General features: G+C 34.0%; 1 protein-coding gene and 1 long non-coding RNA gene across 2 annotated transcripts; both read right to left on the bottom strand.

The window, feature by feature from the left end:
- Positions 1 to 27,051, bottom strand: LOC123702951 (probable sodium/potassium/calcium exchanger CG1090). The gene is made up of 16 exons (XM_045650813.1): positions 26,738 to 27,051; positions 13,850 to 14,009; positions 12,809 to 12,942; positions 11,571 to 11,675; positions 8,007 to 8,148; positions 7,493 to 7,603; positions 6,732 to 6,909; positions 6,157 to 6,303; positions 5,579 to 5,664; positions 4,878 to 4,996; positions 3,719 to 3,832; positions 3,319 to 3,400; positions 1,957 to 2,121; positions 1,359 to 1,461; positions 830 to 960; positions 1 to 299 (listed from the first exon to the last, which is right to left on the bottom strand). Exons 1-16 carry the CDS (start codon positions 26,747 to 26,749, stop codon positions 100 to 102), a joined length of 1,989 nt encoding a protein of 662 aa, XP_045506769.1. The 5' UTR covers positions 26,750 to 27,051; the 3' UTR covers positions 1 to 99.
- Positions 25,200 to 25,665, bottom strand: LOC123702970. Its single transcript, XR_006752942.1, has 2 exons — positions 25,514 to 25,665; positions 25,200 to 25,375 (listed from the first exon to the last, which is right to left on the bottom strand). It is a non-coding gene; the product is annotated as an uncharacterized LOC123702970 (long non-coding RNA).

Raw genomic sequence — 27,051 nt, 5'->3', positions numbered from 1 at the left:
AAAAAAAACCGCTTCCACTTGACAGCTGTCACCCGTCACCCGCCACCTGTCACCTGTCACCCGCCAACTGTCAGCTGTCACTTGTCACCTGTCAAACGTCTAGTACGCGGACACACAGTCCGGCGGGTGGTATATGCCGAACACGTTGAGCTCGTACAGACTGGCCAATGTAATGAACAGCAAGTACCAAACCATGAGCACGGCGCCGAACTTGCGGTCGAGCTTCCAGCCGTTCGCGTGGGTCGCGAGCACTAGGAATATTACCGTCGAGAATAGGGATAGAGTGGAGTAGATTAGACCTGGAAATAAATGTATTTAAAAAGATTAAAGTTTGTTATATTTTCGTACTAGCTTACCACCCGCGGCTTCGCTCGCTTTGTCTAAAACCTAAAAAATTATATACTAAAACCTTCCTATTGAATCACTCTATCTATTAAAAAAACCGCTTCAAAAAGATAAAGCATACAAAGGGACATAGGGACAGAGAAAGCGATTTTGTTTTATACTATGTACCTAGTGATTAAAAGAACATTCAAATTGGCATGACAAAACTTTGAAAGATAAATAAGAGCGATGTACCGAGCACACGTGTAAGAAGTGAAACTTCTTTGGCAAGATTCAAAATAGTCGCTTTACTCCACAACATGACGGTATTGCAATCTTAAAATTTTACTCTGAACAAGCTTAAAGAAGTTTCACTTCAAAGTTCAAAAACCTTAAATAGTTATTTTATCATTAAATATCAATCAAAAATAAAAATCTTCAAAATGGCTATACCGATTTTTTTCAAACTTACTTAAAGCAAAAAAACATCAAATTATAAGCTCACCTTTGCTTATAACATTAACATGGCTGCCGGGGTGTATGATGGCGGTCTGTATGAACCACGGCAGACCAAGACACACGAGGATGTCGAACACGTTGGACCCCACCGCGTTGGATACCGCCATGTCACCGTAACTAAATAGATATAGTGTTTTTTATTACACTCAAACTGAATTTATTTATTCAATAAGACTTCTTCTAGACGCACTTTTGAATCGTCATAACATATTTTTAACATTTACTTACATTTGTTTTAAAAAACGAATAAAAAGTCGCATTGTAAAGTGAGTTGGCAGTGTGTTGTAAATTCGGTTGGAAGTGTATTGTAGCTTGTAAGGTCGGTTGACAGTGTGTTGTACAATCGGTTGACAGTATGTTGTAAAGTAAGAAGACAAGTGTGTTGTTAGGTCGATTGGTAATGTGTTGTAATGTTTTTGTTTGTTTTCTGTGCATCAGTGTACGATGTTACGATCTACCATTAAGTTTAAATCGTACTGTATCTGTATGTATGTTTTTGTGTGTGTATGTCTTACCCTTCCTTGATGACAGCAAGTGAAGAAAGCGCGTCGGGCACGGACACGCCGGCCGCAACGAACGTCAGACCCATCACTGTGTCCGGGATGCCCAGGGTGTAGCCTGTAGTATAATATTATTTATTTCTATTTCATTGTAAAGAGAGTGAAGTGAGACACAATAAATACACTTTTAAGATAGAGTGCACATGTTTTTTGTAACCTTTGGTAGCCTTATGACTGAAAGCCATAAGTTGAGAAAAAAATTGACGATGTAACAATTTTCTTTTTAATTTAAGTGTGAACGTCAAATTTAGTTAAACGAACGGAAAGTTATTGTTTATTATTATTATTTATTTATTATTTTAACATACATAAATTCCTTACAGCTATTTGTATTACAATATTTTTTATTTAACTTTAACAAAACAATACGCCAATGAAAAGGAATACCAATATATCAAATTAAGTTTATATCAAAAAAACGAGAATGCTAATAAAACTCTAGAGACCTAAAAGAACTTGTACAACTAAAATATATCCTCCAATGAGAACTTAAAAAAAAATCAATATCCAAAAATTTAAACCTCAAAAAAAAAATAGCCTTTTTACCACTCACCAATAACAGTAATCATCCAGACCATAAAGTACGAATAGAAGGAGATCCACAGCATCGATATGATGAAGGTGATGGGATACCACCGCCCGCGGCAGTCCGGCATCGTGCGGCGACACGACCAGTGCACCGGGAACGCGACGTACCAACACGCGAGTTGCACGAAGTCTGATACATACATCATTTATTTATTTATTAAGGCTCATTAGCAGCTGTACATCGATGAAGTTACATAAAAATACACAAAAATTAGAGAACTTGATGGACAACCAATAAAAAATGAGCAAAATGAGCATAATCTTACATATAAAAATGAATCGCAAAATGTGTTGGTAAGCGCATAACTCGAGAACGGCTGAACCGATTTCGATAATTCTTTTTTTATAATATTCCTTGAAGTTCGAGGATGGTTCTTATGTAGAGAAAACGTGAATATGTATCACGGGCGAAGCCGGGGCGGACCGCTAGTATACTATAATTTAATTATGTACCTACACTGTGTCTTAATTTAGAACTTATCTTTGTTTAGTTTTGCAATATTTTTTTTGAATAAGAATTGTATCATCTTTTTTAGAAGGTCTATATGGTGAAATTATGACGAGTATGCGATTATTATACATAAGTAACGTATGCGGGTTATATACGGCCAGTCACTATGGTAAAGGATGCACAATAAAATATTTTTGTGCTCAAAAATTTTATTATTAAATAGCCTCAAAGAACAGTACAGTACAGTTTGATTTGTATTCATACACCAGTTAAACCATATATTATTGCACAATACTGTAAGCAGTATACTTAGCATGGTATACTAACATCGTATACACTGCTTATTATTCATTCTACTTACAGCATACACAACTCACACCAAATAAATGACTCACAACATGCGCAGTTCAAATCTAACTCACACTCGCAAATTGACAACATCACATCATACAGTACTCACAGTACATATACATACAGTACTCACATAAAATGTTTTACCATGATTATGTACTCTATTCTATAACAATGAGGTATTCATAGATAAAAGGCGTGGACTGTATTCTAAGAGCAATGATTTATTACTAACTACTACTAGTAATATATCGACAGCGTTACATAATATTATTTGAACTTAGCAACTGAATAACATACATACTAGCTTTTCGCCCGCGGTTTCACCCGCTTTTAAAGAAAAATTCACATTGTTCCCGTCCAGGGGGGTTTTCTGGGATAAAACCTACCTATTCTATGTGCTAATCCAAGATACCTACGTGTGTCAAAATTCGTGAAAATCGGTTGAGCAGTTTTTGCGTGAAACAAGCAAACAAACATACTAACTTTTGCATTTATAATATAAGTAGGATTAGCACTACTTACTGGCTCCAATGGGTTTAACGAGCGGGTCGACGGCAGTCTCTGGGTTGTATTCTTTCGCTTTGTAGTACGGCTGTTGTTGTGGCTGAAATTACATTGCTACTTATATGTCTGTTAAGAAATGTGCTATTTAAACAAAATAAAGAGCTCACTTGTCAGAAGTGAAATTTCTTTGGCAAGATTCAAAAAATACCAAAATCGACACCTTGCTCCATGGAATGATGGTATTGCTATGACGCGACATTGAAATTTTACTCTCAACGCGCCTAAAGAAGTTTCACTTCAAAATATTAAAATTCTTTGTCTGTTAACTTACAGTTCTTTTATTAAAAGACTAAGTAATATTAAAGCAGTCTAGCCCTTTGATTCAACTGAAACGAATTTAATTAAATAAATAACATACCTGTGGTGGTTGTTGAGGTTGTTGTTCCGCTTGTCCCGGCGTTTGGGGCGTTTGTACGTCTTGTTGTTGTTGTGGCTGTTGAGTTACGTTCCAACTTTGGTTAGCTGGTTGTTGCTGGGAAATATTATAAAAATCTTGAGCGTCTTAAGTAAATGTATGTCGCTCATTGAGTGTAATGATAGACTGATTATTTTATGGTAATACTAGCTTTCCGCCCGCGGCTTCGACCGCGTTTTCAGAGAAAACCCCGCATAGTTTCCTTTCCCATGGGGTTTCCGGGATAAAACCTATCCTATCAAGTTGGATCGAACTGCACATGGTGTGCGAATTTTATTATAATCGGTTAAGTGGTTTAGGAGTCCATTGAGGACAAACATTGTGACACGAGATTTATATATGTATATTAAGCTAATAAAGCTTTTTATTTTGATACTTAGGAATGAGTAATGTGTGTGAATGCAGTGTAGTGATGTGTGGTTTCATAAAATTTAGCTATGTGTATCAGTAGTGTAGTGATATGTAGTTTGATATAATTTCAGGATATTCGCAAGTAGGGTAATGTAGTATAGTTACATTGCGGTTTTCTTGTTAGTTGTGTAGGATCACACACGTGCTAAGTTGTATATTTTTTCTTCTGCTTTGAAAGGTATGTAAGGCAGAGACCGCAGGGATCTTATGCAGCGTGCAAGTATTGTAGTGTAGTGAATTGTCAGACGCTGTTTATGCCCTATGTATATATAGGCGTCAGGCTCCGAGGTTGATTTAAAAGAACACGAAGGTCTCCACAAAATCACTTGGCATAACAATTATGACGATTAATAAAAATAAATATCACAAATAAGTTATAGTAAGCTCGTGAGAGAGCTCGTTTTTTTTTGTAAGGTGTCCCTCAATGTTAGCCAAAAGGGCTTCTACATTTTAACGCGGACGCGTGGTAGCGACATGCGCGCGGGCGTCCCCCCGCCACGGGGATCTCGAACCTCGGCTTGCTGTCGCTTGAGTGGGCGTGCGCGCCCGCGCTGCTTTATATCGGTTCGCCGTTCGTTATTTTTTAAAGCTTCGACGGTGGCGCCGTCATATATTTGTTGTGAGATATAGGACCCCATACTATATGCAATTTGTTTAGTGTATTGTGGTGTAGTGTAGTGTAATATATTACCAGCGACGTCTCCTGGCTCCAAGCATTATTGGTATCGTCCCAGGCACTAGCGGGGTCCCACACGGGCGCCGGCTCCGCGTTGTACGCCGCGTTCTCGTACGCGCCACCCGGGTTGTACGCTATGTTGTACATGTTATTAAACTTGTACATTGTGATAAATAATTATGAACGATTTCGCTAAATTGTACATCGTTATTAAACTTGTACATTGTGATAAATAATAATGGATGATTTGAAAAAAAAAGTAGTGATAAATGAAGCGATAAACAGTTGTATTAACTGAATAAAGAGGAATTTGGAATTTCGTTGTGTGTCAAATCTGAAGTGATCATTCTTTTTAATAAGCTTTTATTAGCTTCATGTACATGTTTGTATGTAACCGACTCCTATAGACTCGATTTTGAACGATTTCAAACGGACAGATTTAATAAAAACTTTGCATACTTATTAAGAATCGAGGACAATACAATAATCAGTCATCGATCCGATAAATATACAAAGTTTTAATTAATTCCGATAAATATACAAAGTTTTAATTAATTCTGTCCGAAAACATAGGCATGTTTTTTTAGTTTTTTCACAAATTTCAAATTATAATTTTACAAAACAGATAAATTATTATGGTTCGTTTTGTAGCCGTAAATAATAAAGATACATTACAGTAAATAGAGCCATAGTAAACAAATAAAACAGTAACTCACGAGCGGGGTCAACAGGCGAGTCCTTAGTCTGTCCGTCCACGTTGCTGTAGGGCGCGGCCGGCGGTGCGGGCGGTTGGCCGCCACTTCTGTACAACACATAATTGTGTTTATTATTATTAGGTAATGTAAGGCATGTTTATGTTTTTTCTATGGTTTACTTCTTTAATTTGTTGTGTTTCTGTGAGTTGAAGTATGTGTTTGTACTTTTTAAATTAACGAAACAGAACGTTTTTTTTATCATCTCATTTAGAAAAATCTTATCATATAAAATCTGGGATATTTAAAGTGGGAAATTCTTTAGTAGTGCAATGATTTACAATCTATCTATATGTACTGTATCTTACTTAATTCTATTCCATTTTACTCTATTTCAGTATATCATACATCATTGCATGCTACTGCATAATATGCATTCTACTCCACTACACTGCACTCTACTCGATTGCACTATACTCTATTCCAATACACTGCATTCCACTCTTTTCCACTCCAATTCAATTTAACTGGACTGCACAAGTGCACTGTACTGTATCCTACTACACTACACTCTACTCTACTCCAGTGTACTGTACACTCACTTGTAAGTGACAAGCGCGGCCTGTTCCTCCCTAGTGGGCAGCTTGAAGGGCAGCGGCCACGTGAGCACCCAGGCCTCCAGCGCAGTGTTGAAGCGCAGCGCCACGCAGTACACGCCGTACATTATCAGCATGAACAGCGCTTCCGGCCTATAACGTACAAGAATTATACAATACAGTTTAATGTACACGTACATTATTAACATGGATCAACAATGTACAAGCGTTATGTAAAATTACTACGTGAAATTAAATTTGTAATATTGACTTTAAAAGAGCTACTGTGGAGTTGCTTGCCGCGCCTCGCAGTACACGCCGTACATTATCAACATGTAACTATAGCGCTTCAGGCCTGTAACGTACGAGCTTTATAAGTATAAAACGTGTATATTATTAGTTAGTCTGTAAGGTATTTATTCTATGGGTCTGTACAATTTACTGTCTGTTACCTGAATTAAAATGTTATAAATAAATAACTATATATATAAAAAAATAAATAGCTATTGTTAGCTAAACAATAGCTATCTTTCCGGACAGATACATACAAGAAAACATCACAAATAATCATACACACTTACCAAGAAACATAATTATTTGCAATCGTACACAGCATCACCAATATAGAGATTGCATAGAAGAAACAATCTCTACAGAGCGGCCACCAGTTGAGATGCGACACTGTGCCCGCGCACAACGCACAGACAGATATTACGAACATTATGTTGAATACCGCGGAACCTATCACTCCGGATACACCTGTAGACAATATAATTATTTGAAATATATGTTATTCAATAAATATAGAAATTTGTAAAATTACTAAGCTTGCTGTAAAGTTTTGATCGGAATAAATCGACTTTTAAATCCGTTAAAATGTCAAAAAATAATTTTATTTTATAAATGTATAAAATTGAACACAATAAATTGTAGTGTTGTAAATAAAAATAAATAAAATCACTCTAGTATTCACAGTGTGTTATTAATTAATGATTATGTCGTGGCCATATTCTACTCTACTACACTGTACTCTACTCTATTGCACTGTATTTATAACTTGTGAAATAATACATAAAGCGTAGCATTTCATGACCAACTTATAAGCATTTCTCTAATATAGCACCCCTTTCGTGTATCGTGAAATTAAAGTGTTCATAATATGTTTAATGATAGACCAGACCAGACGAAAATAAAAAAAAAACCTCACAATATATTATCCAGTTTTAAATTCACTGTCTATTTCGACAAGACTAGACCTCTTCTCTTTTACTCGTATTAACATTTCTTATTATTTTGTACCCAATAAATATATCCATAATAATATATAAACATAATAACATACCAATATCATCCTGCGCACAGAACACTCCAATCACGACAGTAGCTAATTCAGGCGCGGAAGAACCCGCCGCCATGAAAGTCGCACCAGCAACATCGGGCGCTAGCTTTAGTTCTGTAATTATATGTTGCTTTTGTTATAAAAAAAGAGTGTATGTACTTATGTACACGCGTTAGAAGTTATACTTCTTTGGCGTATGGAAAATACTAGAATATACAACTTGAACATAGTTATCAATTTTCATACCACCTAGAACTAACTTCATGCTGTTAAAATTATGTGTCGGTGTGCGCGCGCATCGTAAAAATTCACTCTCATCATTTTTCTCCATCGCGCCAAAAGAAGTATAACTTCAAAAACAATACAATACGTTAAAATGTGTTTTATTGTAAATAACGACAATTTTTTTTTTACAGATTTGAGTAAATAAAAATATAAAATATTAAAATGTGTTTTAATGTTGAATATCGATAATTTCAATTAAAACAGGTTGTATGTTGCATTTATTTTTGCTCACCTTCACAGATCCGATCCAAACTGCACACAAAGTATTCATCACACACAATAGCCAGGCCAATAAAAGTGAACACACACACAAGTATGTGTATGATGAGCCCGCCGTGCTTGCGCGCGTTTTGGCCCATAAGCGGTCGGGGGAACTAAAGAAAAAAACAATTAACGTGTATCATTGAATAAAATGATAAATAAATATTTCGGGACAATTTTCACGCGATCTGGTCCCATACTAAGCTTTCGCTTGTGTTATGGAAACCAAATGGTTGACAAACTTACATATATAATTTTAAATAAATACTTATATAGATAATTAACACCCAGACATAGAGCAAACATCTATGTACATCACACAAATATTTGCCCCGGGTGGAAATCGAACCCCCGACCAGTGGCTTGGAAGGCAAGGTCACTACCAACCAAGAGAACCGGTCAGTCAATAATATCTAGTTTACTTGTTGAATTTATAAATCAGTTATCATATCTACTTACGCACCCCAAATAGGCCATAGCAGCGAGGATAAAGAAACTTTTTGGGAGGAACTAGAAGAAACATTACTCAGTATACCTGCTACTGAAACAAAAATACTAGCTGGAGATCTAAACGGCCATGTCGGCAATGTCCCAACCACCGAAAGTACTGTCCATGGGGGTTTTGGCTACGGCTCACTTAACGACCAGGGAAAGAAAATACTTGAAGTCGCGAATAACCTTCAAATGCCCATCATTAACACTTTTTTCCAAAAGAAACCAGAACACCTCATAACTTACAAAAGCGGCACATCCGCTACACAAATTGATTATATTATGACTGATGCCTCACAACGCAAATATTTCAAGGACTGCAAAGTTATTCCGGGGGAACCACTTACAACACAACATCGTCTGCTTCTTGCCTGTCTGACTATTCCGAATCTTAGATTAAAAACCAAAATAAAACCCCGACCTCGTATTAAATGGTTTAACCTAGATAAGCCCCAAGGCAAAAGCCTCATCAACGAACTTGTTAAGTACCTCTCAGAAGATCTCGCTAAAACACAGGACGTTAACACGTTGTGGGATAATTTTCACTCTTTTGTCACAACTAATGCCAAAAAACAACTTGGCGAATCAAAAGGAAAACTTAACACAGGCAAAGAGGCCAGCTGGTGGACGCAGGAAGTTAAAGAGAAACTAAAAGAAAAGAAAGGTCACTTTAAGAAATGGCAAGAAACACAGGATAACAATGATAGAGAGCTTTATAATATTTCTAAGAAAGAGGTTAAAAGGACAGTAGCCATAGCAAAGGCGCAAGCCGATAAAAGTTTCATACAACGTTTAGAAAACTGTGCAAACGAGAATCAAATTTTCAAAATAGCTAAATCGCGCCACTCACAAACCCAAGACCACAAACATAAGAAATATATAAATGATGAATCTGGCAAATTACTGACTACGGACAAAGACATAAACAGAAGATGGCACGATTATTTTCTACACCTTCTCAACGAGGAATATCCACAAGAAGAGATACCTAAACTACCTCCAACCTCGGGCCCAATAAACTTAATCGTACCGCTAGAAGTTAAAAAAGCACTATCCCGAATGAAAAATGGAAAAGCCCCCGGACCAGATGAAATCCCTGTAGAAGTATGGAAGAAAACCGGCTCTCAAGGTATCAACTGGCTCACTCATCTCTTTAATACAATCATTGTAGAGGGAATGCCTAATGCTTGGAGAACAAGCAATATGATTCCTTTCTATAAGAATAAAGGAAGCGTGGCGGAATGCGGAAATTACAGAGCTATTAAGCTAATCTCGCACACCCTCAAGATCTGGGAGCGGGTTCTTATAGAGAGACTTAACAGCATCATGAAAATCACCTCTAACCAATGTGGATTCACCCGCGGCGTAGGAACCATAGACGCTATTCACACAATAAGGCTGCTGAGCGAACATTATAAATCACAAAGGAAAGACCTGCACTACATTTTTATCGACCTTGAAAAAGCCTTCGACAGAATACCCCGAAAACTCATCTGGACAGCACTCAGATCTCAGCTCGTTCCAGAAATGTATGTAAATTTAATCCAAGATACGTACCGTGATGTCACAACCCAAGTAATCTCATCGGCCGGAACCAGCGAACCATTCGAGGTTAAAGTAGGCGTGCATCAAGGCTCAGCTCTTAGTCCATTACTCTTCAATGTGGTCATGGACTACATCACAAAAGACATCCAAAAAGAGGCTCCCTGGACCCTGCTGTATGCAGATGATGTTGTTCTGATAAACGACTCATTACCAGGCATCCAATCAGACCTTAACACATGGGTAGACGCTCTAGAAAAAAGAGGCCTAAGGGTGAGCAGACAAAAGACCGAATATATGCACGGAAACTTTTCCGGTCGGAGCGCGTCCCTGTCACCGTCTATTGCTGGCACACCTTTAAAGAAAGTAGATTCCTTTAAGTACCTTGGGTCAATTATAACATCAACAGGAAAAAGTGACGCAGATATAGAAAATAGAACGAAAACGGGATGGTTAAAATGGAGATCTCTAACAGGTGTTCTGTGCGACCCCAAGATCCCAATTAAAACAAAAGGTACAGTCTACAAAGGAGCAGTTAGACCGGCATTACTGTATGGGTCCGAATGCTGTACGGTGCGGAAACAGGACGAACAGATGATGCACGTCACAGAAATGAAAATGTTGAGATGGTCCGGCGGTGTCACAAGATTGGATAAAATTAAAAACAAGTACATAAGAGGGTCCTTTAAAGTCGCGGATATCCGAGACAAGATGAGAGAGAGCAGACTACGGTGGTTTGGCCATGTGCAACGCCGTGACCCTGGACACATGACCCAGAAAGTAATGTTTATGACCACGGTAAACCAACAAAAAATAGGAAGAGGCCGTCCACCGACTAACTGGACTTCGACCATCAAAAAAGACCTAATGACGAAGGGCCTGACGCCTGAAGCTGCAAAGGACAGAACAATGTGGAGAAAGAGTGTTGGTTGTGCCGACCCCAAATAAACGGGATGAGGCAAGGGAGATGATGACTTGTTGAATTTATAAATAACTTCTTTTTTAATAAAATTGAACTACGGTTAACGAGACTTTATCATCTTCTATGTTACAGTAAATATATAAAAACAGTAGTAAAACTAGTTGACTCATCGACGCGTTTGTGTCAGTGAGCCGTTTCGAACGTTTTGTATGAAGTTTCGCTACTGTCAGTATCTTTTTACTGTGATTGTAGGCTAAGGACGGCTGAATTTAGAGAGATTTCGGCACTAATGGAAGAAATAGAACATGAATAATTATTATTAACAAAGTCACTTCTAATTGTGAGAAATGGAGCGAAATTATACAGGTACTCCTGCACGGGAAGCAGAAGTATTAAAACATTAAAATCGATTCACACAGTCCAAAGATTTGAGGTAACAAATTAAAAAGAAATGGAGAACCCGCTTATTTTTTGCATCTGCTTACAATGTAAAGCTTTAGTTTTCAGTAGATTATGCGGTTTTTTTTTTGAAAACGCGGGGCGAAGCCGCGGGCGGAAAGCTAGTTTCAGAATAAATACCTGTTCAATGGCCGGAGGAGTACAATTATATCTCAGAGGATGTACCGTAGCTATCGACATCTCTAATATTTCCTCTTCTTTGCGAATATCAGCCGTTTCTTTATCCTGGAAATTAAAATATATTAAAAGGAACGTAAAGTTTATTTTGATTGGTAAAAAAAACGAGTTTAAATTTATCACAAGTATAAAAAATAACAACGTGGAGACGTTTAAAATTATATATTTCGACTTGAAAACGCGCCATTTTATTAGATCAGTAGTTAATACACTTTAGTGTTTTTTTTATAGTTATCATGTAAACAGTGATTTTTCATCATACTGTGTTATTGGTATCTTCTCTCGCCATCATCTTTATTTGTATTCGTAGTTACAGTGACAGCAAATTCATTAAAATTGAAGTGACAAAAAGTGATTTAAAAAGGAAAATAGAAAGGAAAAGGAAACGCTATCAAATTTTCACCCGATTCTCCTCAGTAGAACCACACGAGTAGACTTTATATCAAAATCGGCGGTTTTTTACCTGAATAAATACAAGAATATTTGTTAAGTATTTACTCTATACCGTGTCCTGTTTAATCCTAAAACTCCCGGCTACCTAAAGGAAAAATTCCAATTTCGAGAGAGCACTGACTTTAGTCTGCGCTGCTCGGAAAATTTACTTTTAAAAATTCCACCTCACAAGACCAAATTTTACCAAAACTCGTTTCATGTGCAAGCTATACTCTTGTGGAATGCTCTTCCAATAAGCATAAGACGCGCTCAATCACTAAACATATTTAAAAAACAAATATTTGACCATTTCTTTAATCAGCTATAATATTTGACGTAATATATCTATATGTATATTTATTTATATATTTGCATGTATGTATGTATGTATGAATATATGTATGTGTATTATAGTAATTATTTTCGTATTATTATAATGTATTACATATGTAATATGTATATCATTTTAAATTATATTTATTTTTAATTATTTTTTTTTCTCTGTCATTATTTCTACCTATATCATTTTTTTGTCTGTTGTCTTTTTAATTTAATTTAACTTAAACACCACCTATCTCATTCTATTGCTTAAATCTAATCCTATCCAAAGGTTGCCTGGAAGAGATCGCTTGAAAGCGATAAGGCCGCCTATTTAACATGTGTACCTATCTATATGTTTTTCTCTTATCTTCTGTACCTATGTGTGTGTTAAATAAAGAATTAAACTAAATAAATAAATAAATACTCACATCCTCATAACCAGCATCTTTCTGTCTCTTCTTTTCCCCTTCTTCCTCCTCATCCAATTCCTTCATAGCCTTTTTACCGCCATCTGTGACTCTATCTCCGAATGTTGCTACGCTTGGAGTCACTTTCAATGGTTCTGAAAAATTATTTGATTTGATTTGAAAAAGACTGGGTAAAAATAAATATGTAATTAAAGAATAAATAATATAGTAAAATAGTTAATCGTCACATCATCAGAATTTACTGGCCTAATACAATCTCCAACGACGACTTTTGGGAATGCTGCAACGAAACACCGATCGCCCAACAGATTAAACGCCGTAAGTGGAAGTGGATTGGCCACACGCTACGTAGAGACCGGGAAAACATACGAAAGCAAGCTTTGGATTGGAACCGCCAGGGGAAACGAAAACGTGGCCGTCCAAAGTTAACTTAGCGTCGGACTGTCATCGCAGAGGCCAAGTCTATAGGAAAATGCTGGAGCGAAATAAAACATGCTGCCAAAAATCGGGATACGTATTGTCGATGCCCTTTGCCCCACCTAGGGGCCTTAGGATATTAAGTAAGTAAAATAGATAATGCGTGATTGTTCGCGTTCTTTAAAATAGCTATCGAGATTTTTTTTAAGGTAACACGTCTACAGAGGAAAATGAAAAATGGTTCTGGCATGAGGCATAGAGTATCGATCATTTACATGAACTTTCATACATCATAATTAAATTTGTCAATCTGTATGTTACTACTTAGGCTTTCACTTTCAGAATTTTTAAAGGATTAAGAGATAATGTCAGATCTAAAAAAGGTTGTGTTGCAATGCTACACTGACGAAAAAAACATACCTAAACCCGCATTTGAAAATACATTTACCCCGTCATCATTATTTATACGATGCACTACTACACTAAACTCAAACTCAAACCTAAAGTCACAATAATAATTATGAATCAATCATTTCATTTTTTTTGTTATAAGTGTATACCTATACGTTTACATAAACGAAGTCACGTAATCCTATAGATATAAAGTAATTAAATGATTATTACCTTTATCATCAAGTTTGACAGTAGCAGCCGGTACGGGTGTGTTCTCCGGGAGGTCCTTGACAGGCTCCGAGGGGCTTCCAATCACGGCTTGGAACACGGAATATGCGATGAAGAATATGGACACCGTCAGCCAGCGGTGCCGGCGGGGACGCCGCATCCTCTGGAACAATTTAAATTTGATATCAAATTCAAATTTAAATTTAAATAAAGGGGAAGACGAACATTAGCAGAAACTAAACGTTTTTTTTACTGCCGTAAGTATTGATTTAGGCGTTATGGTTAAGAGAGAGCTGATAAATAAATAGGTAATCAAGAGCTAAAAAAATAAACTATGTTCGTATTACCCCTACATATTACTTTCTTTTACTTTTTTAGATAGTGTTTATGATAATCCTATCCTATCCTACTTCCTACTAATATTATAAATGTATGTGTATTGTGTATGTATATAATATGTTTATTACTTACTCTTTCACGCAAATACTACTGAACCGATTACAATAAAATTTAGCATACATATAGAGGTTAAACTTGGATTAACACATAGGAAAGGTTTTATCCCGGAAATCCCACGGGAACGAGAACTATGCGGGTTTTTCTTTGAAAACGCGGGCGAAGCCGCGGGCGGAGAGATAGTTAAACCATAATTTGTGATTGAAAAACTGCTAATAGTAGTAAATAGGTATAAAACTAAATTCATATTATTACAAAAATACGCTATGAATTAAAGTACTGTAGATCTTACAAAAATCAAAGAAAATCAAGGCAAATGGAAATAAATTGAGGCATGCGTAAAGCATATATTTTTCCATAAAAATACTTCTACAAAATAAAGGTGAGCTAAGTTCATCAGTGTGTGTTATCTTTCACGTGTGAATTATAATATTTTATTGAAGTTTTTTGTAGTTTATAATGCTATATCAAGGAATATCTGTAATAGTTTTGTCCACTTGTTTAATTTCTATATAATCATGCTGTTAAGGCTGTTAAATAAGAGAAAGATGGTTACCTAAATATATTGTTAATTACTTCAATGTTCACAACTTTTCCCAACTTGTACGATTTCTTTGAGCGTTAAACTTTGAAAGCTTAAAAGATAACTTGGAATTCTGCCAAAGGGAATCGTGTATTACGTTTGAGTAAAATTACAGCTAAATGTGGAGTTTACGAAGAATACTTTGGTAAATTGTGTTTAAATTTATGTATTTAAAATTAATATTTAAGTATTGTAAGCTTCTAGATACTATTGAGTATTGAGTATTACGAGTGTTTACATTATTTTTTGTTACCTGAATAATTTATTTTAAAATTCTTTCACTACATACATACGGCAAGCATACGGCATTATCTCTTTCTTTAACAATTATTAACGGTCACAGATAACGGTAGTCTAGTCTTGACATTGAAGGATTTTGTCAATATCAAGACACCATGGAGGAAAATAAAAAGATCCTACTAAGGATCCTACATTAAAAAAAAGCAAGAGAAATTAAACGTCGTAAAATTTTGTTGAACACACAAAAATATTTAGGTATTCCACTTATAAGTATATTCATAACATCAATCCACTTACAATTCTATAACCACATCTATAACCATCTATAACATATCCATATTTCAAATATTTTTACCCTTTTTTACCACTTTTTACACACATACACATTCAACAAGTTATACTTTATTGACATCTGTCATATTTCATGGAACGCGATATAAAACCTCCTTGCGCGCTTTTATATGCGGGAAAATGGCGGGAAATATATTTTTATTGATCACTTCACCTCGGGCGGAGAGGCGCGTAAATGTCACTGTGGAATGGATGCCGTAAAAATTTTTGATTGAGGGACAAATTGTCGACAGTCTACGCCATTAATATCTATTGCTAATATTATTGGATTTTTATATTATTATTAAGCTTGATTTTTATTGTGATGAGATTTATGAAGCCTTTTTATTAGCGAAAGAAAGGTTTCCTTTTAAACATGCTTTAGGCCGCGTTTCCACCTGTAAGAAAACTTCCGCGAGAAATGTCCGACAGTCTGTCCGACAGCAACTTGCAAGTCTACCTGCATTTGTTGGTTGTTCGAATAGGTACCTATAATATAAAATTTTACGGAAATTACCCCGACTGTCTATAACTTTTTTGTCTAAATAATCGAACTTTGGAAATGTAACTCAAAAATATCTTTATTTTTATAACAAAAACTATATACCTATTGTATTGAGAGTTTTATACAATAAAAAATACGAGAAGCAACGTGAAAAGCCTAGCGATTTCAATTGAAATATAATTGTATCACGAAAGAGAACTACAAATACAACAATAGACAAATATTTTCCGCCTAAATTGCGTCTAGGATACAATATGTAAGTGATCCCTGGAGCGAACTTTTTGACCTCAATCTGGAATATTCCCCACGAGGGTCCGTAGTCTTTGTGATCGGGTTACCTAAAGCTTTTAGAGAAAAAATAGAGGACTCCGCTTTATTTGTGCGCCTTTTATAGATCTAAAAGGATGGATGAAAATTATTTAGACTTTTTTGGAATTATGAAAGATTGAGGGTTCGTGGAAAATATTATTATGTTACATAGATTTTATTGGTTTTCTTAGGACAAGTTTGCAGGAGTGGTGAAAATGGTCGCATTTAATCAGTGGTATTAAACTATCATATTTGTATTTATTTGACAGGGTTTAATATTGAATAAATTCGAACGAGATAAATTTTATAAATACTGTAGTTATGTGTTTTTTTATTGAATTGCTTTTCGATGCTTCGTATTAAATAATTTTATCATATTCGTATTTACAACAATGTTTTGGTATAAAATAGCATAGTGAACAACAAGAAGGTCAACAACTAGTACCTATGCCAATATACAAACTAACCTAAAATATTAGATTCTGTTCAAAAGAATTTATCTCTGATCGATTAGAGCGATGATCAGCTTGTCATAGTGAAAATCAAGGCTTTATTCGATAAAAGGTTTCATGTATCAGGGTTATAACCTTTACAACCGTATATTTGCTGACGCATTATGTGGGATGTTCGGTCACTTAACTAATGCCACAGTAAACAGATATGAACAGTATAGAAACTACCTACAAAACGTTCGAAACGGCGGACGACCGCAGGAGTCACGTAGATGCGTATGTTTGAGTGAGTGAACCGTTTCCAACGTTTTGTAGGGACTTTCGCTACTGTTTGTATTCTGTATACTGTGTGCATGCGGTGTTACATTACAAATGTTTACTTAGTGGCTTATAACACTCATTTATAATGTACCTTTAGCTTTCCACCCTCGAAACAATTGCTTGAATTACATTTACAAATCTGACAAACAAAACGGACTATAAAAACAAAGCTTTTTATTCCGCAGGTTGAATAGGCATGACGACAGTATCCATAAATTATCGTATTAGTGTTTTTAAGGGAAAATGTATAATAAATTAATTAAGTATAGTGACTTAAAAATCTTAAAAACATTAAGATTAATGAGATTATCAATAAAATAAAACATTGAAATTCTGCAGTTGGCCATTTTGACTAAAACACGCGTGACGTCACGCTTATGTAAACAACTCACGTCAGATGTATTTTGTTGTTATGAATATGTTGAGAATACGCATTTTTATTTATTTTCTATTGTTTCACGTATGCTTTATCGACGCAGAACGGAAATATAATTGCGAATTCACGAATACGTGGTTTCGGGGTTCTTCGCGCCAACTTTTACAATCATTTCTTATTATTTTCTCGCTTGAAATAATTACTAACACATTTTTGAGAATTATTTTTATGTGGATTCACACTGCAATACTGCACACCACATATAAACTTTGAAATTCGTTTCTATAACACATATTAAATAAATATTTTTTTAATTTTCTTCGCAATGCGTACAAATAATTACGTATTTACTTAATCGTGACGTCACGTCTACGCCATGACACCTGCGAGCTGTTTTGGCACAGTTAATAAATATTTTTTGAAAAATGGCTTTTATCTCCGTTAAATTTAAGTATATTACCGAAATATAGGGTTTTTCTTGTATAGTAAACGTATACACACATTATGGAAGAGGATTTCAAAATCTTTCGTCATGCCTATTAAACTTCTACTATCTTAATTAGTAAAAACGCGTAGCTGAATGTATTTTATCATATTTTTGACAGATCTTTAAAAAAAGAGCGTATGTGTCGAGCACACGTATCAGAAGTGAAACTTCTTTGGCAAGATTCAAAGATACCACAGTCGTCACCTTGCTCCATGACGTGACGGTATTGCCCGGACGTGACCTATAATCTTAACCTTAAACGTGCCTAAAGAAGTTTCACTTAAAAAATCTGTAATAATATTATTAATGAATTAAACAAACACAATCACTGTAGAGCGGAAAAAGCAGACGAAGTCACGGTAAAAATTAATACTGCACTTTATATAAGTCATACCATCAACATTTCACAAGCCCCCATTATATCTAGAAAAGGAAATCTTAAATATTCTCAGAAAGGCACGTCTTTGATCTCAAAGAGAAGGAAATTTCATATTAAAAGTTACGGATATTTTGAAATATTACAAAAAATTGTAATATTGAAGATTGCTGCCATTTGAAATAACTGTATTAAAAATAAAATTTTCTTTAATACATGAATAGAATTTTTGTAAAGTATTTGTACTTCCGTCTAGCGTAAAAACCCTTCAACCAAAATACCTACAATACATACTTAGTTTTACATATTTACACTTATTTCTATTAATAATAAATTTATTTTAATCTTTTGTTAATTTTTAATATTCTCGTATATTTTTCACGATTATTTTTGTGATGACTTACATTGATTTACTGCTACATTTATGAACAATCCATAAGAAAGCGCGTATGAAGCTTATCAGCTTATTGATGTAAAGATTAAAAAGTTTAGTACCGCATTAGAGCGTGCGTTTTTACTTAGAGTAGGTAATATATTTACCAAACACAACAGATTTTAATGATTGTAGGTAAATATAATATTATATCTCATTACAACATAATAGATAAGTAGGTAGGTAATATTTCTTTCATTACTACTAACAAATATATTATATTTTTTAATTCGTCATAAATCATAATACAGTATAATCATTAATCATATTGCCAACAAACGCGCCATTTATGAAAAATGTTAACTTTAAAATAATGTATTTAAAGCAATGAGAAATACTCACTTGGATTTATTATAACAATCATATTATTAATCGTTCTTTGTAATATTACTTCTTGACGATAGGTAATTAAATTAAACACTCAAAATTACGACCGATTTCGAAACATGATGAACACCAATAGATTCAAAAATAGAATGAATAAACTTCTCTAGTTTTTCTTTTCAATTCATTTTTTAATATTGAGTCGTAATATTTTTTAAAATAAAAAAAGGAATTTAGATAACAGCGTGATTGCATTTTATTTTAAAAGACTAAAATAGTCATATTATTACAAGATTACAAACAATGCAAAACGATTTACATTACACAATACAGACTAAAAATGTATTTCGCCTCATTTGACAGTTCGCGTCAGTTCCCGCGCAAAAGAAAAAGGCGCATTTATTATCTGTCAAGGTTCAAAGGGCTATAGATTTCTATGACAGAAGCGTGATTTGGAGTCGCGATCGGATTAGGATAAGCCTCCCCAACTCAACATTGCGTTATCTCCCAAATTGCTTTATGAATCTGCCCCGAAATAGTCTAGGTATATCTCAAACTCGTTATTTAGGTTATGTTTTGAGTCGTACGCTTGAATTTAAAATTATTCTTGAAAAATTTATTTTTGATTGCGTTTTTTATCATATTTTGTATTACAATGTCATTAAACTTACTTTAGTATTAACTGACTTATTTTTAAAATCTTTAAACGAATTACTCAAGTTAAATTATAAAAGTTTTAATTTTATAGATTTTTAGGTCATAAGCCATAAAATTAATATAAACCAGACAATCAACAATCAAGATCTCATTTCTATTTTAGAAAATGCGTAAATTAAAATGATAAAGCTCAGTCTTATATCTACTTGTAGTACTCAAACATTACATATTTTAGATAATGATAAACAAACTGAAATGATATGAAAAAACTAAATTTCAAGACTAATTAATCCGTAACAAAAATTCAAACTGAATTTTTATACTAGGTAGAAATAAATAAATTTAAGCCCAGAAAATATACTAGTCACACTATTAAATTAAACGACAACAATAAACATAATAATAGGTCTAAAGAAGCCCTTCCGATAAACTATACTACAAAGTTCATATTCCATTCTAGTAAAATCTGTGACGTAACACGGCGACAGTGAGACGCCCGTGTGACGTCATCAGCTTCTATAGCTTAATGTGACATTCATTAAATACTAGAGCTCTTTAATTTAGCCGTATTATACGAGAGAGCTCCATATAAATATTTGCCAATGTATTAATCACTAGTTGGACTCTTCTTTCATATTAGTGCTATGACATGAGTGAAAGAGATAGAATCTTCATTATACTGGATGATATTTTTTTTAATTGGAATTTTATTTGCCAGTCGGACCAGTAGTTAGTACCCATAGTTAGTACCCCTTATTCGTAGGAATTTTAATATAGCAAATACCAAATACGAAAGATTTAATGCATTTTTCTTGCATTTTTATGTACTTCCGAAAGTATTATTTTCAAATGCTGGAAATTTATTCGATCTATGGGATATCTTTAGAACTTAGAAGCCTTACATTATCATCTTGAACGACTTTGAAGTGGGTAAGTAATTATCTTAGCTTATATTATCTCGTATTCTTTTGTCTTTGGAAATAGTATAAGTAAGTAATTGTTAAATTTTGACGTAATCTTGGTCAGTTTTCTATGCAATCTTTATAAATTGAACCACATATTTTTCATACAAACAAAAATAAAACTTTTTTATTCATGTTAAGTTTAACAAGTGTTAAGTGGATCTTCTAATGACTTGACGTAATCATGTTTGAGCTCAATTTCACGCTTTCTGCCCAAGGTTTGGAAAATAGGTCATAGTATAATATAACTAAACTTCCGCCCGCGGCTTCATCTGCGTTTTCTAAATAAAAACCCGCATATTATGTCTTTTTCCTGTGAGATTACCAGGATAAAATGTAACCTATGTCTTATTCTGGGTTTTCAGCTACCTACATACGAAATTTCATTGTAATCTGTTGAGTAGTATTTGCGTGAAAGAGTAATAAACAGATGTTTATTACTCTTTCTTCGGATAGATAGATATCTATCCTCAAAAGTTTTCGCATTTATAATATTCGTCGAATGATTATTTACTAAGGGCCGATTTATATATCCTTGGTTAAAACTTATTCATCGAATAACGTATTAAACTATACAATTTATATATTTATTTTATTTAGGTATACGGCGTAAACTGAGTGGTAATATAGTGGTCTATTACGGCCCTAGTTTCAGAAGACAAAGTCGCACAATTTATTCTTTAATCTGTATGCAATTGTTGCCTTTCAAATCAAGTCTGTTATATTTGACGCCATAACGAGTTACCAACTATATAACCTTTATAAGTCAGATAACTATTGACCTACAGGCCTGTTCAGTGCACTCGCATTTAGGTCGTGCCCTGTATAACAAACTATTTGGAAACCTAACATAAATTGCTTGCTTTAATTTATATTTTAGTGAGTTTTTCATATCTTTTAATCTCTTCTTACTTTAATAGTTATTTTAACCTTTAAAAAGTGAGTGTCTCAAGGTAAATTTAACCTTACTAATATTATAAAAGTGAACGTGTGTTTATTCGTCTTTAACGTCGCAACGGAGTGATTTTATGTTATGATTTTTGTGTCTTGAGATAGTTAGGAGACTAGAGAATGGCATAGGCTTTATTATAACGCGGTGAAATATCTCATTTCCATGGGGATTTCCTTTGACTATGCGGGGGTAGCCGTGGGCGGAAAGATAGTTCTAATATAAATGTGAAATGTAATGTGACCTTTACCTTCCCTTTTTCAACCCCTTGAAGTTTCATTTCCGAGATAAATAAACGTGATTGTTGAAGGTTAATCCGTAAAAATATCATAAATAGATCCAAAAAAAGTTACTGACTGTCTGTTAAGATTTTACGGTTAAACCACAGACCCGATTTGAAATGAAAATATGACATTTTTATACCAAAATTCCTCAGTTAGTTAAGATTCAATAGGTATATTCTAGATTTCTGGATTCGAGTTAAAAATAAATATTTACAAGAATAATTTTATTTTCTACGTTTCATTAATTATTTCAGTATTTCGTCCCTATTTAGAATGGAAAAAAAATTTATTTTGCAGTCTTCTTTTAACTCCATTTTCAGAATATAATTAATGACCTTTACAACGGTAGGGCAGGTTTATCTTTTATATTATAAATGCGGCACGTAATTTCCTTTTTTGCATTTTTTATTATTTACAGCCCACTTGACCCTTGTTGGTCTTTGCAGAAAAATAGCAAATTATGTATATCTTACATAGTTTTATTTAAAACATCGAGCAACATAGTTAGATTGTAGGTACAAGTATAAAACGATAATAATAATTACTTATTTGTACAAGATATCTCGACGTAGTTATCTAATTTCTCAAGCATCTAATTATAAATTGTTTTAGATATTAATATTGCAGCTTCGTTTATGCATAAAAGTAACGTATAGCACGTTTCTTTTTATTTTTATAACATGAATTGCCATGTATCCATTTGGCAGATTGTGTAAGAAATTACTTTTCATTTTTTCTTAAGGGCTGATTTTTAATCCTTGGTTAAAACTTATTCATCGAATAACGTATTAAACAACCATTTCAAAAATGTATTCTAATTGTCCGTATTTCACAGTTTACAGGTGACATTTTAAAATGTTCGTGTAATACTTTATTGGACGGATAAATTTTAAGCAAGGATTGAAAAATCGGCCCTAAATCAAATAAGTAAGAGAATGCGACTGAAAAAATTTTAAGTTAATCATTTTCATTAAGGCGCTGCCCTGAGCAAGCATTTCATTCCACTCACACATACACGCCGCGCCACAGCTGCAGCCCGACGCCATACGCGAATCATTACGAACGGGCCTCGGCCGGTAGTGTCGGTACACAGGCGTTCACGCACACATGCGTACGTTTTTGGTTTGGGAATAAGAATTTGCGATTTACACGAAATCTATTTATTGGACTAAAAAAATAACACAGTATTATATTAGTATGTTGCTTGTAGAATTATTTGCCGAAAAAACAGAATGATTGCATGTAGTTTAGTATGGTTTTTAAGCATCAAAAGATTTTTTTAGAGGTACCTTTGAGATTTTTTTTTATCGAGTAAAATAAGTTGTATTGTGTTTTCAACACACTATCGAACTAGTTTATCTCCTGAAGAATATCATATATTTATCTGAGATTTTTTACTGCAGTTAATCATATACTTAAAAGCATTATAATTTAGCAGCAAACTCGCGTTTTGCTCCACTAGTCACCTTAATAAATACTCTAATTTCTAATCTAAAGCCTGTTTGTTAAATATGGAAAATCGACGACGACTCCATTTCGCCTCGTTCCTTTTCGATATTGTTAAGTTTGAATCTCCTCTATACCTCTATCAAAAGTTGGTTTGGATGGGAGATCATCAGGCAGTGTACAAAACGAGACAAGCAGCGACTAAACTGATGATTCCTAAACACCAGTGTTGGAAATTTACCAATTTACCACCGCCGCTTCCTAGCCTTCGCGCGGTTGAGAACTTTAAAAAAAAATACACAGTTATATTACTAGAGAAACAGATCCAACCTTAGTGGCTACTGATGATGATTATCTCTATTTATAATATATAATATGTAGGTGTATCTATCAAATGTAAAAAATATTGAATATACGTTAATTATACTTTCTTTTGTATATTTATTACTACTTACATTATATTTATTCTATTAATTTTTGTTTATCTCTGCACATAGACGTATTATTTTAATTGTTCATATTTATTATTTATATGTATTTTAATATTTTATTACTGTAATGGAGGTCACTCTGATTATTGCGACAACATTTAGGGGCCACTGAAAACCAGCGCTGTGCGTGCATTTCTGTCGTACAGTATTTAGCTGAGTTGGTCACCCTTTTTCGAGGACATCCTACCGTGCAAATTTCGTTTTATTTTTTATTTTTTCTCTTTATTATTTTACTTTTTTATTGTTTTGTTTATCATGTTTTTAAGACTTTGTTTGATTATGTCCTTGAAATAAATGTTTTTTCTTTCTTTCTTTCTTTCTTTCTTTCTATACTAATATTATAAAGCTGAAGAGTTTGTTTGTTTGTTTGAACGCGCTAATCTCGGGAACTACTGGTCGATTTTAAAAATTATTTCGGTGTTAGATAGCCCATTTATCGAGGAAGGTTAAAGGCTATATATCATCACGCTACGACCAACAGGAGTGGAGCCACGGGGGTGAAACCGCGCGGAGCAGCTAGTTGTATAAGGAATTTTAAAGACTAAATAGAAGCAAATATATTTTTAATATTAATCCAATTTAAAAGATAAGAGGGTCGAACATATCAGATAAAGGTTAGAGGTCAAAATAATAGCTGCAATCGAGATGTACCTAAGTAAATATTGTTATTATTACCTAGATTTTATTAAATAATACATTTATTATATTTTATTGAAAAATACCTAATACAGTGTAAAATAAATAATCCAATGCCATCATAGAAAGAGTTTGACCTACAAAGGAACCGGAATAGCCGATTTTAATCGTGATGTACATACATATGCGATTAACATGTAAACTGTAAAGTATACCTCTACGACTTATATTACAAAGAGGGCTTTGATGATTGTTATAAACTCATAATTACGACTAAACACTTGCCTGAAAGAGATCACTCTTTAGTGATAAGGCAGCCCTCTGTGCTATTCCAGCTATAAGTTTTAATTTTAAGAAATAATACAAATATGTACCTATACCTATTAGCAGAGTAAAGTGTGAAAATAATAAAGATCCTTACATTGTTCCTGAATATTTGTAAGTTTTATCATAGTCTGGGCATAACTGGAGCGAACGATTATTTGTATTTCCTTACTAATAATATAAACGTATGTGTATTTTTGTAGCGTTTTGTTATTTTACAACGTAAAAAAAACAAGATAAGTAGCGGTTATCCATCTCTGTTTCGATGACTCTTGACATTTCGCCTCAAAATTTCAGCCCAAAGGGGCTTTTCCCTTTTAGATTGTTTTTGCATTAATAAGCAATCTATTTCCGTGTGTGTGGCATTTACAAATATGTGTTAGAATGTAGGGTAATATGCTACAAAGATAAAGGCTGCATATTTGATTCGATGTCCCCGAATTTCATTATTTTTTGCTGTTTAGTCGATAGCTGGTAGTGGATTTTCTTAACAAACTGCTTTTCTTTTCCAACTAAAATGCGTAGTTTTTGTGAAAATCGAAATTGAAAATGATATTTTTCAAGGTTATTTTTGTACTAAAAACGCAACTTAAAGTAAAATCTTAAGCCATTATAGTATCAAAATGTCTAAATATCCCACTCACACGCATTATTTTTAAATATATTCATGTACCTATTACTTTATTTACATATTACAATTTTTTTTTGCTAAAATATTATTTTAACAATTTATTATAGCCAAAAATCGTTCCAATAATTTGTATTTACAACAATACTACAAGCCACAGATTAGTTAATATGACGCAGATCACAGATTAGCAATACAAATATACTAGCTTATCATAGAGTATAAATGATACATTTTAATGTTATTTTTATATCTCACTTTGCTACAGTTTTTAAAAACGATTAACTTTTACTTTTTTTAGTATTCAAATAGGTAGCGAGGAGCGAAGCGACGAGCGTGTTAGGTTAACTCTTGAACTGCCGCACGAGCCGAGCGAGCGAAGCGAGCGTGCCGCGGCAGCGGCCGGCGAGTGCCAGAAGCGACTTTAGGGCGATTCCGACTCAAACAAAAAAAAAACTACTTAGGTTTAAACAACTTGTTTGTATTTTATTTATGTATCGTAAAATTATTTTTATTATCAAATGCTTTCTAAGTTAAAATTATTTTTGACAAATTCATTTTAAAAATCAATTTCTAATTATGTTTAATATTTACAATCGTGAACGCGTCATATAACATTTATTATCTATGGCATGTTGTCAGTCGTAAATACGTGGTAAATACAAATTTAAATTTTTGGCTATATACCTTTTCAGGTAGTTAATATAATTTTAGAAATTGTTATATATATAAATTAATAATCCGGCAATCTATTTAAAAATATTGCCTGTGTGCGAGATTATTAGAAGTTTTGATACGACAATGGTATAAAAGTGTCGTTTTTAGTACAAAAATAACCTTAAAAAAAATATTTTCATTTTCGATTTTCACAAAAACTACGCATTTTAGTTGGAAAAGAAAAGCAGTTTGTTATGAAAAGTTACTACCCTCTACCTATTTTACAACTCTAAACAATAAAATTCGGGGACATTGTTTCAAATATTTAACCAAGATAAAAAATAATATTATGTACAACCACTAATAAAAATCTACTGGTCAAATTAATATGAATAACTAATACGACTATCGTTAAAAATATCAAAACTAAAAATAACATAAAATACACCCATTAGGTACTTAAGACAAAACCAATTAAAAGGTTGCTACGAGATTAAAAAATGATGGATCTTTCTTCGTTACATTATTTTAAATTTTAAATAACAGAGATAAAGCGAGCGGCATCGCAAATCCAATAAAAAGTTAAATTAATATAAACGGATTCTTGCGACAAAGGCTGACGTCTAAATCTACGAACTTTTTTAATAAAACACATTAGCACTTACCGTAGGCTGCATGGCTTTCGGCCAGCTGTTCTCAACCGCCGCTATTTATACGACTAGGATATTGATTTTCCCCGGATAACTTACGTAACTAACACACGCCACCGGAAAATGTTTTGTACCCCCGACGCTACCGGCATTCATTCAGCCCTGCACATTACGTTATTAAGTACGTTAAAAATGTCAAAAATTCCCAATTTCCTATCTCGACGGGACGAGTATCGCGATGTAAATGGAAGGCAGTAATTGACTGTGGGGTTTGCGACAATTGACTAGCGTTACGGAGCGAGCCTCTTCGTAGAGACGTCCGTGCTCAG

Source organism: Colias croceus, chromosome 24 (genome assembly GCF_905220415.1).
Source record: "Colias croceus chromosome 24, ilColCroc2.1".
Taxonomy (NCBI): Eukaryota; Metazoa; Arthropoda; class Insecta; order Lepidoptera; family Pieridae; genus Colias; species Colias croceus.
This window is presented reverse-complemented; position numbering and strand designations above follow the sequence as displayed.

Bases quoted from the DNA above. Each gene is read 5' to 3' on its own strand.
- LOC123702951 (XM_045650813.1), bottom strand. The intron at 11,676-12,808 runs GTGAGTATTTAT...TTTAATTTCCAG, and splicing joins AAGATGCTGGTTATGAGGAT to GATAAAGAAACGGCTGATAT. The intron at 4,997-5,578 runs GTGAGTTACTGT...TGTACAACATAG, and splicing joins CTCGCCTGTTGACCCCGCTC to CGTACAACCCGGGTGGCGCG.